The 11,222-nt window shown below is 47.2% G+C and overlaps 1 protein-coding gene across 1 annotated transcript in view; it reads left to right on the forward strand.

Moving 5' to 3' along the window:
- The first annotated feature begins 2,710 nt into the window (after nt 1–2,710).
- The window catches only part of setbp1 (SET binding protein 1), a 36,785-nt gene continuing 28,273 nt past the window's right edge, over nt 2,711–11,222 (forward strand). The window contains exons 1-2 of the mRNA XM_030059881.1: nt 2,711–3,536; nt 8,718–9,310. Of these exons, the coding sequence (XP_029915741.1) occupies nt 8,876–9,310 (435 nt within the window). The 5' untranslated portion in view covers nt 2,711–3,536; nt 8,718–8,875. The remainder of the gene's footprint in view (nt 3,537–8,717; nt 9,311–11,222) is intronic.

An 11,222-nucleotide genomic window follows, 5' to 3' on the forward strand; every position in this document is an offset into this window, starting at 1 on the left:
TTATGAATATCACTGTGTTATTATTATTTTAGCTCTGCTGACTCCACTGCTTATATTATTCATAAAGAAGGAAAACGAATTACTGACATTCACCCTCACAGTCTCTCTTGTTAGCCCTCCCTCTCTCTCAATCCCTCTCTCCAGTGATACCACTTAATACATTTGCCATACTGTTTATTAATTGTTAAATGATTTTTTTTCTTCTCCTTCACTCCCTCTGTCTCTCAATCTTCTTTCTCCCCTCAATGAAACCACAAAGGAGCTGTTGCCACATAAAAGCTTTAGCATTTGGTAAAGTGGTTTGAATGAGATTCACTTTTATGTATTGCAAATCGGGTGTGGGGAAGCATTTACTTTGCGTCCCACTGGAGGGAATGAAGATCTCCCAGACAAAAAGGCAGGCAGAGATGAAGGAATGGGGGCAGCTCTCACTCTGTAATAGAGTCAGATGAATGGCTTGGATTGGGAGACAGATTGATCTTTTTATGTTGAACTTGATGAACATGAATGATGCACCAGATTTCCTGTAGCGGTGAATAGAGATGAAAGGATTATCTAGATATTTAGATCATTCAGGCAGGAACGCTACCCTGCACCGCTGTCTCTTTCCTCCCCATCATAATTCAATATTTACAGTTTAGGCTGGAAAACGGCTCCCTCTTGGCTGCCTCTATCTGGTATCCATGGTAACGGATTCGAGAACAGAGTGCTGTCTGTGTATGTGTGTGTGTGTGTGTGTGTGTGTAATGTTTACTGTTACACTGCAATTGATTGGTTGTTGGGGAGCAGCTGTTGACCCCTCACTCTCAGGGGTCTCTTTGTATTCTTGCACACATCCCGAATCAATAGGCACACACACATGCATGTACACGCGGACACACACACACACACACACACACACACACACACACAAACACACACCTCAGTGATACAATACTGGCCCCACGCCCATAAGTGGAGAAATGAGCCAACGGGCAATAAAGAGTTGCTGTGGCATTGTTATGACAACACTCCCAATGAAATAGAGACTGTAAACAGAACATACACACATGCAAATACACACACACACACACACATCAGGGACGAGTAACAGTGAGCAACGGTCGGACACCAGGAAAGAAAGGTCATCTGGCATCATTTGCATTGCTTGTTAATGTTAAAGGATGTTTTCCATACAAGGAAGGTCAAGTTTTGCATCGAGACGCGATGCAAACATGACTTCCGACAAAGATGAATTGACTGCAACAACTGAGGCCTGTTCTTGGTTGGTTGGTGTGAGTTTTCCGCACTATTTTTGACTTATGAAGGGGAAAGCACCAGCAGATACCCACACTAAATCCATTCACGGAGCCACCCTACTCACCTCTCCAACCCCACTGCACCCACACACACCCACACACCTTGTGATCTGCAGAAGTTGATGTGTTCACAGGATGTTTCGTGGCAGCTTTGTCTGTCTTACTGGGCACATGTGTGTTAAATTAAGCTTAAGCATATTGTCTGTGTCAAATGCCATCATCTCAAGTCACTCTAGTAGACCTAGGGGTTTCTTTTTCAGCAAACCATTTCCCATTAAGAAGACAAAGGCACTCTCAAACTTTTTCATGTCAAGGAAGATATGCATTAGACCACAAAACCCCTGTCTGATCAGATTTTGTGCCAAAGAACATCTGAGAAGATTTTGTAGTTATGACTCAGTATAGATTTACATGACTGTCAATTGTTGGTTGGGAAAGGAGTGGAGAGAGTGAAACCACTAATCAGAACAATCTTTAGACTTTCTTTCAGCCTCTGCTGAATGAAATAGCAATGAAATTCAGCTATTCCTACTTTTGCTGGGGATTCCCTGGAACCCTGGTGGTCCCAGGGCCCTATGTTGATTAGCGTTACACTATCTGCTGAACTAGCCAGCAGGATGGCCCTATGGTTAAGGAGACTTGCATCCGAATACAAATTGGTGCACATCTGCCCTGCTGAAGTGTCCTTGCAAAAATCTGAATCTCTACCAGCACCACAGGAAGCCTGCCCCTCTCTCACCTGAAAATGAGCAGAAAAATCCTCCATGACAATCACTAATATTACAATCTGAAAAAGCAATAAACAAAAATTAGCATGCTCCCATTCAACCAAAATTACTCACAATATAACTCACAATATACTTGTAAAATCTTCATCCAGACTTCATAAAAGTGCATTCACATTTATGAAAAAAGTATTCACATACATGTAGCCTAGCAGCAATAAAAACATGGTAAATGCAGGAACAGCCTATTATCACTGATCTATCCACACAGCTAGAGACAAAAGCAAGGCTTTTTCCCAGATTTGTACATATACTTTTTTTTACTATTACTATTTTCACAGATTTGTATGCACACACACACACACACACACACACACACACACACACACACACACACACACACACACGTATAGCCTATATATATATATATATATATATATATATATATATATATATATATATATATATATATATATATATATATATATATAATTGATCAGAACGAGATCGAGATGCCATGTCTATATGAACAGTCCCAGAGGAACAAGCAGGAGGAGGAGGAGGTTGCAAAGGAGAGACGCGCTGAGCGGCTGTGCTGCCAGGTGGAGGCGATGTCGCTCCTCCTCTCCTCTCCTCTGCTCTGCTCTCCTCTGCTCGGTCAGAGCTCTCAGTCTGCTGGGTGAGATCATTACCAGACACCAGGCTCCGGGACCTGACATTCAGCGATTGGAAAGAGCGAGAGCGAGAGCGAGAGAGAGACAGACAGACACACACACAGAGAGAGAGAGAGAGAGAGAGAGAGAGAGAGAGAGAGAGAGAGAGAGAGAGAGAGAGAGAGAGACACCCCCTTGCCTTGATCCGTGCAACCGGCGAAGGAAACCGTCCTGAACCACCGTCCTCTGCTTCGGCAACTCATCGTGTCTCGTCCCCGGTACTGACGGCTGAAAGCGCGGTCTTGCCGCTGACGTTTCCCCCTAGTTGGATTTGGGCTTGTAGTCGGATGCGGGCTTGTTTTGACTGCAGTAATACAGTCCTACTCTTTTCTCCCCCTCCCCTGAGTAGCGGATTTGAGAGGGATCTCAGCGCTGTGCAGCTCCCCGAGTGACCAGCGACCCTGCAAGGCAACAGAGACGCACTCTGCACCGCCACGGCTCTCCATAATACGACTCCATCCGCAACGGCGTCCAGAGATCGTATTTCTGAGGAATTAGACACAAGCGCCAAGTTTCCGATTGGATTTTTTTCCCCCTGTGCGACTACCTTGCTTCTATCATCAGATCGGCTGCAAATCCTATTTTCGCCTATTTTTTTCTTTCCAAGGCACTGTTGACGCCATTTTCCTCGAGGTTTTCTGTCAAAAATATATATACATATATCCTGGTCCTGTTTGACAGCTCTGCAGGAGGCTGTCATCCCATCCGTCGCTTGTGTAAAATGTGTGCAAATGGATTGTAAATGATCTTGATAAAATATTTACACGTTAGACCCGAGTGTGTGACAACATTAGACATGGGTAAGTAGCCCTAGTTGACTGGCCACATTCCACACCTGAATGCACCTCGCCTGTAAATGTGTTACTGTTTTACTGTTAATATTATATGGTGGTGTTTTATTTGCTTGGATTGATTTGGTAACTTGTGGGCCTATGTTTTTTGTATGTGTGCCGTTTTAACTATTATTTATTTTGACAAGATATAATAGAATTCGATTGTAGTCACATGCCAACAAATTCAACAAAATACTCACAGGCACGCACGCGCCTGAGACACACGCACAGACACACATGCACGCATGCACGCACGCATGACCCCCCTCAAGCAACGTTGTGGCGCTCAGTCCCCATCCATTATTACTATGTAATATATCGGTAATTAGGTGGCAGTAAGATAGAGCACCTAATTAGGTCAATGGAATGAAGTGTCCACTACACACTGATCAAGGACCAGCTCCACTGCTGCTGTTAACCCTCTTAGTTAAAATGGTGTTCAGCTGGGATGGACCTCTTGCACCTTCAGAGGCACAACAGCCCATCACATAGCATCATAGTCTGTCACCACGTAGATGACTGCTGCTCCTCAAGCTTGTCTTGAACAATATCAAATCTAAGTGTATTTTGTTGAGTATCACATAGAATTAATGAAAAACATGCAGGTTTTTGTCTGGAGGTAGTGTACACACCGGATGGGGACACATGTCACAGGGTTGAAACCAAGGGGGTTTGAAGGCTGCAATGTTCACGACCGCAATGTTGAAGCGCACTCAGTATGCGAGGAGTGCGTTTCACTTCCCGGTTCACACTCATACCGGTTTTTCATTTCTAGAACACAGTCCACGCATGCCACCGTAGCTAAGCAGGCAGATTGGAGTGGAGATTGCATGTAGCGGGCTTGGTGGAACTCAGCTTAACTCCATGTTGGTGGCATTTGTCAGATGCTACTCAGATGGGTTTCACTTCGATGTGCAACACATGGTGTCAGAAACAGGGTGGCCCCAAGGGATGGTTATGCTTCTGAGGAAGGTGGTGGCAGAAACACGATGGCAGGACACAGCTGTTTACATCAGCACTCAGATACATAGATAAGACTCAGACTTTAAGTTGGGATGTAAGTAAGAAGGACAAGTGTCTTTAGGATGTGTGTTAATGAGAACCTGGAGTGGACAACACTGGATAAAAGTGGGAACAAGGGCATAAGAAGATAGGCATGGCTGGGAGAAGAGCATGATTTGGTGGGAGAGATGGGGTTGAGAAGGGCATGAGAAATAGATAATAGAGGTGATTCAGACGTACGTAGAGGCAGCGATCTTGTCTCGTTAGCCAGCTTTCGGTGAGCTGAATCTCAAGCGAGCATTTGCTGTGGTGTAGAAGTATGAATCTGGCTATTAAATCCCTATTAGGTAATGAGATGCCCGTGCCACCTTTAAATTAAAGCATGAGAAATCGATTAGGTGTACCCCCTTCCGAGCTGGATACCTCAGGTCGAAATAGGATCACAGAGAGGGGGAGGAGGGAATATGAACGGGATCCAAGGACAAATCTAACTGTTGGCAGGCTCTCTTAACAGAATATCAGCACTGGAGCACCTTTTGGCAGAGCGCACAGGAGGGAGGGAGGGAGGGAGGGAGAGAGGAGGTGGAGGGTAAAGGAAAGAGGTAGCACAGAGAAGAAGGGGAGAGAGAGAACAGAGGTGGGGTGGGGGGGGGGGGGTGAGGCGAGGGAAAGGAGGAAGACAGTTGGGGAGAAGGGGAGGTGTTTTTGCTGACAGCCATTTTGTGGCTTCTGCTGCAGTTAAAATGGTTTAACATTCATCTGCTTCTATGGGGCAGTTAGGTGAGAGAGGGTTTAGTGCTACCTGGCATATGGCTCATTCAGACGTGCACATGCGTGCGGGTGTGTGCATGTAGGATTATGAGATTCAGGTGGGTTTAAGTCCATCGTTTTATGTGCTGGCTGTCCCGCACACCTTGCACCCTGATTCTCTGAACACATACCTCCACTCCGTGCCTCACTGAATGGGCGCAAGACGGGCTTTTATTTTGGATTGAAGTTCATTGCAAAACAAAATACTAGCAAATTAGACTAAGCTCTTAGGTGTGGATGCCTCTCTTCACTTTGATTTGCCTTTAGCTGTAAGACTGATAGACCTCCAGTCAGAAAACTGATCTCAGCGCCCACTGGCTTTGAAAGTACTAGAGGGCTGGGACCAGTCCTTTTGATTTGGCTCCCACCAAAGATTAGCTCCTTCTAGAAACATTGGTTTATATTATTGCCCCTTCACCAGAGGGCTGAAATAAAAGAGGAAAAGAGATAGAGGAAAAATGAAAATGGCAGACAGACAATGTTCATCATCCCTCTGAGATAGTCATCTATAGCCAGAGATGGCTGAGCCTCTACTACAATCTCACATCAAAGAGGAGGGAAAAAAAAGCCTCTTCACCTTGCGCAATCAGACAGCCGTTTGGTGTGCTTGTGGATGTGTGAATGTGCAAGTGAGTGTGTGAGTGTGTCTCTGTCTGCGTGTGTATTTGAGCTATTTGTGAGTCCACCTCAGGCGCTGGGCTGCTGGGTATGCAGCCTTAAAAGGTGGTGTTTCTCCTGGCCTCTCTCTCTTTCTCGCTCTCGCTCACACACGCTCACTTTCTCTCTCTGTTTTGTCTGTCAGTGTTTGTCTTTTTGTATCACTCGCCATCCCTCTTCTGTCCATCTGTACTCCATTACCGATGCCTTATCATAATTGTTTTCAAAGGACATGGCAAAAAAAAAGGATGGAGGAGTGTCTCATTCACAACCTTTTACATCCAGTACAGGCAATGACCTTATGCTATTTGAGAGGGAAGCTGGTTAGTGCTGGCAGTTTTGAGAACATAATAAAGCTATTTATGCAGTGAGTCTGGCCTCTCACAATCACCCTGCTGTCTGAGGCTAGTCGAGGTGTGCGTGAGAGTGAGTGAGTGTGTGTGTGTGTGTGTCAGTGTGTTTGTGAGAGAGTGAGAGGAGAGAGGGAGAGAGAGAGAGGAGACAGTGAGGCTCAGGCTAGGCGAGGGAGGCCTGAGGAGGGGTCAGTCTTACATAAACTCTCAGCCTGTCTGCCAGTAACAGAGAACTAACACAGCTACAGGCACAGAGCAGGGAGGGAGGAGGAATAGTCATGACCCAGCTAAGTAGTTTACACAGCTCTGGTCCAGAATGAAGATCGCACTTGCCTATGACGCCATTTTGTTGTCGCACTGGGTTACAGAGCCGTGTCTTCTGGGAACTGCTGGAATAGATGTCTTTCTTCCAGATTTGTGAATTTGAGATGTGAAAGCGTGTGTCATGGCTGTTGGCAGCTGTCTCTCTTTTCCTGTCATTGTCCTCCATCCCAGGACACACATGAGCGACTTTTGCCAATGCCATGAGCACGAGTCACCGAGCCAGCAGGACCAAACGGGGTCGTGTGTGTGCAGCAGGGCCTAGTTGGACTTGAGGCTATCACCGCAAAACTTGACAAAACCTAAAAGTCATCAAGTCATTTGCATGCCTAACCACTGTGGGGCCACCAGAAGCTGCATCAGTCACCATTATGAGTCAACTTTGAGAAATTTGGGTTTCAAGTGAGCAAACTTCACAGCTAAACTCTCAGAGGAAATTCCGAAAAGCTTGTTTTTTTTTAGTTAGTAGAAGTCATAAATAACAAACTCACAAAAATGGCCATCCATTGACCTGGCTCCCAAGACTGGACTATTTGTGTACAATCTTAAAGTGACAAGTTTGTTGAAATACCACTGCGGATTATGATTATCCAATCACACTGTAAGCATGTGCTATGCTGTGAGGCCTGTTGGGTATTATGATGGGGATCAGCTGTTAGAACAGTAGTGTAGGCTGGTACAGGAGCACACACACATGAAAGAGCGCGCGCACACACACACACACACAGATAGTGTGAAAAGCCGCCAGTAACCATGTTAGAAGTCTAAGTGTATTAGCGCAGGGAGGGAGATGTAAACCTTCTGTGCACTCAGAGGTCATCATAAGCCTAGAAAAGTAAGTACCGTGGTTTTACTTGAGCTTTGTCCCTAGGTAGTGGTCTAGTCCGGGTTCATATCAGTGTAAATGGTGTCAGTCTGAGCTCAGTGTGTGAAGCGGCATTCCCCAGTTCCAGCTCAGTCATGCCTCATGTCATATTGACTGATGGGATTCCCTGGAGCTGCAGTGAGAAGTGTAGCCCAGTGTTTGTTTTGGTTGCTCTCTGTTTATATGCATGTGTGTGAGTATGCTTGTGTAAGTGTTTATGCATGTGTATATGTATGTGTGTGTGTGCGTGCATGTGTGTTCATGCGAGTATGTCGTGTATTATATGTCCGCATGTGCACTGATCCAAGTCGGAGAAGTTGAATCCTGTGAGAGAGGAGGCTACCGCAGCATTTCCGCTAGAGAGCAGAAATAGTAGCAGGGGTGCAGAAGCATACTCTTTGACAGCAACACTGTCATTTGTGTACGTGTATACATTTATACAGGCGTGAGTGTATGGGTTGTTTGTGCATGTGTGTTGTGGTGCCGTTGCATGCGTGTGTAAAACAGTTCAGACGCTGGTTTTTCCAGACCAGCTCGTAAACCACATCTGGGGAAAGAATTTAGATTCCTTCCCTCCGTCTCTCTCCGCTGCCTTCCCTTTCTCCCTGTGTGATTCCCTCCCTCCTTCCCTCTGCTCTGGAGAAGAGAAAGAGAGAGAGAGAGAGAAAAAAAAAAACAGCAGTCAGCTTCTTTCATTTTTTCTGTCTTGTGTCCTCAGGCTAACTTCAGCCTGGTTTTAGAGCAGAGAAGAGGAATGTCTTATTTTGCACTGATCACTCTAGTCTGCGCAGCTCTGCTTTAGATCTGTCGGGGGGGTAGAAACAGGGAGGGAGAGAAGATTAGCACAGAATGAGTAAAGGAGGAGTGGAGAGACAGAAAGGCGGGTGGTAGGGGGTGTCAAAGGATGAGTTTGTTTACGTGTGATACAAAATGCAAATGAGAGTGTGGCATGCCTTTACAGCTCTCTGATGAGGTTGTGTGTTTGTCTTCATACATAACAGGCAGCTAATGATGTTGATGACAGCAGGCAGGCCTGTGTGCTCAGAGGTAGCTGAGCACACAGGCCCAACGAGTGCAGGAAGGGGAACGACAGGCCGCTGGTTCACTCCTAATCATATCGTTCACCTGTTCTCTCCCCAGTCTGTCCCTGGCTTAGCTGTGTTCCTGTGGGACAACCAGCCCAGCCCCAGTAGCTGACTGACACCAACCACCCCGCCAAACAGACAACTGTTCTCTAGCTTCCTATTGGCTGGCTGCCACAGCTTCCCCCGTCCTGATTGGCTCTGGCGGGAGCGTGGATGGAGCCAAGGGATCTGGTTGGCTCGGCCCGACCCAACGAGGTGGAGTTACAGGGAGGCAGGGCGGAGCCAAATGAAGACGAGCAGGAAGGAGCCGGGGGCATCAGTTTGGCGCGCAGCGATGATGTGATTAATGGCGCCATCAGCGAGGGGGAGGGATTAGAGGAGCAGGGGGAGGGGCTTCTGGAGGAGCAGGAGTTCTCCATCAAGGAAGCCAGTTTCCAGGAGGGAAGTCTAAAGCTGAAGATCCAGACCACCAAGCGCACCAAGAAACCCCCCAAGAGCCTGGAGAACTATATTTGCCCGCCAGAGATCAGGATGACCATCAGACCTCCAGCTGGGGAGGGCAGAGGGGGCCGGCAGAGCCGTGCAGGAGGGGGGGCCGGAGCTGGGCGGAGCCTGAAGGAGGAGGAACGTGGACCCCCGAGAAAGAGGGTAAGCTGCTTTGCTTTAAAATGCTGCCATGAGTAATTATTTTTTCAAGTAGCTGACTTGTGTGATGTCATTCAAACATATTCGTCTTGTTTTGATTTTGTCACTCAGCTTCCCAGAACTAATGTCACTGACTACAGACCTCCTGTGGCTTCTCTCTATCTCAGCATCTCTGAGTTTACCGCTCCCTCTCCCACACACTCCGCCTCTTTCTTTATCTCTCTTTTTATCTCTTTATCTCTCTCTCTCTCTCTCTCTCTCTCTCTCTCCCTCTCTCTTTTGCTCTCTCTCTCTCTCCCTCTTACTGTCTGTCTCACTCAGTAGCTCCTGTGCCTGTTTGGTTACACAGGGTCAAAGTTTGCTGCGTAATTGAAACCAGTCATGGCTAGCTGACATCACACACTCACACACCACACAAACACACACAAACACACACCCACCCACACACACACACACACACACACACACACACACACAGACACTGGAGCTGAGAATAGGGCTGACATAAGCAAGTGACAGCTGGTCTCTGCTCTCTCCATTTGTGGTCATACACACAGAGAGACCTCTCCTCTCCTCTCTCCTCTTCTCCTCTCCTCTCCTCTCCTGTCCTCTCCTCTCCTCTCCTCTCCTCTCCTCTCCTCTCCTCTCCTCTTTAATGAAATCAGCATGTGGACCGTGCCCCCCACCCCGCTCTTTGGCCCCCCTCCCTCAGACACACAGACTGGTGTTTAGTGTGTGTGACACTGTGTATGTACAGGTCCTTGGGGGAATCTAGTGTTTGCAGTGTGTGTTGACCTACACAGTGGTGTGTGTGTCCAAACCTGACAGCCATCTCTGTGTCACTGAGCTCGACAGGCTCAGCGGGAGTGGAGGGCTGGAGGTGACGTGATGCTGAGCCTGGTTTTGTTTTGTTTTGTTTTGCCGTATTTTGTTCTGCGGTGCTCCATTCAAATTCAGTATGCTCATTAAGACCAATTATAATTTTCACCTCTCACCTTGTGCCGTATTTTTTTTTTTTTAAATACAGCATAAAAAATATATTGTCATTTTCTAAATTTATTTTGTATCAAGCTGAACCCTGTGCTAACGATCCCTAATCCAGCTCCATAGATCCCCATTGCCGGCCCGCTGCTACAGTATGATTGACAAGGGTTGTCATAGTGACAGGGGCAAGAGCAAGCTGCTTTCCATTGAGGTTTGGGAAGGGAGGGGGAGGAGGGGGGGGTGTTGGTGTTGATTCAGATCAGTTTCAGCCCCTCATCCCCTGTATTCCCTTTCTCAATCACACCCCCATCCCCCACTCCCCGCATCCTCTCCCTCCATCCACCCATCACCCGTCACCTGCCACCCCAAGGGTGTAATGCAGACAGGCTCACTGGAGAGGAACGGGTTAAAGAGAGAGGTTGGGCTGCTGTCTCTCTCTCTCTCTCACTCAACTGTGTGTGTGTGTGTGTGTGTGTGTGTGTGTGTGTGTGTGTGTGTGTGTGGTGTTTAGGTTAAATGCTCTCTTTGTGATGTGTGTGAGGCTGTGTGGCGGGAGGGGAGAGGAGAGGAGGGGGGGGGAGCAGATGGACAGCCTCTCTAGTCTCTGTTGTATTGTGTCTAGAGCTACTCTTTCTCTCTTGCTCTCTTTTTTCTCGTTCCCCCTCTCCATCACTCTCCCTCTTTTTCCTGTTCGTTCTCTCTCTCTTCTCTTCCCCCTCTTTTCACCCCTCTTTTTTTTTTTTTTTTTTTAAATTTTGCCTTTTTCTTCTTCTTCATCGTCGTCTCCTCTCCCCCTCTGTTGTCTTGTAGCAGATGGCAGTGTGGGGCAGCAGCAGCAGCAGCAGCAACAGAGCAGAAGCCAGAGTGTGAGCAGGAGATGAGGAAGGAGAGGGGAGGGAGTGAGGGAGGGGGGGTGGAAAGAGGAGGAGGA

The sequence above is a fragment of the Myripristis murdjan genome, chromosome 9, assembly GCF_902150065.1.
Source record: "Myripristis murdjan chromosome 9, fMyrMur1.1, whole genome shotgun sequence".
NCBI lineage: Eukaryota > Metazoa > Chordata > Actinopteri > Holocentriformes > Holocentridae > Myripristis > Myripristis murdjan.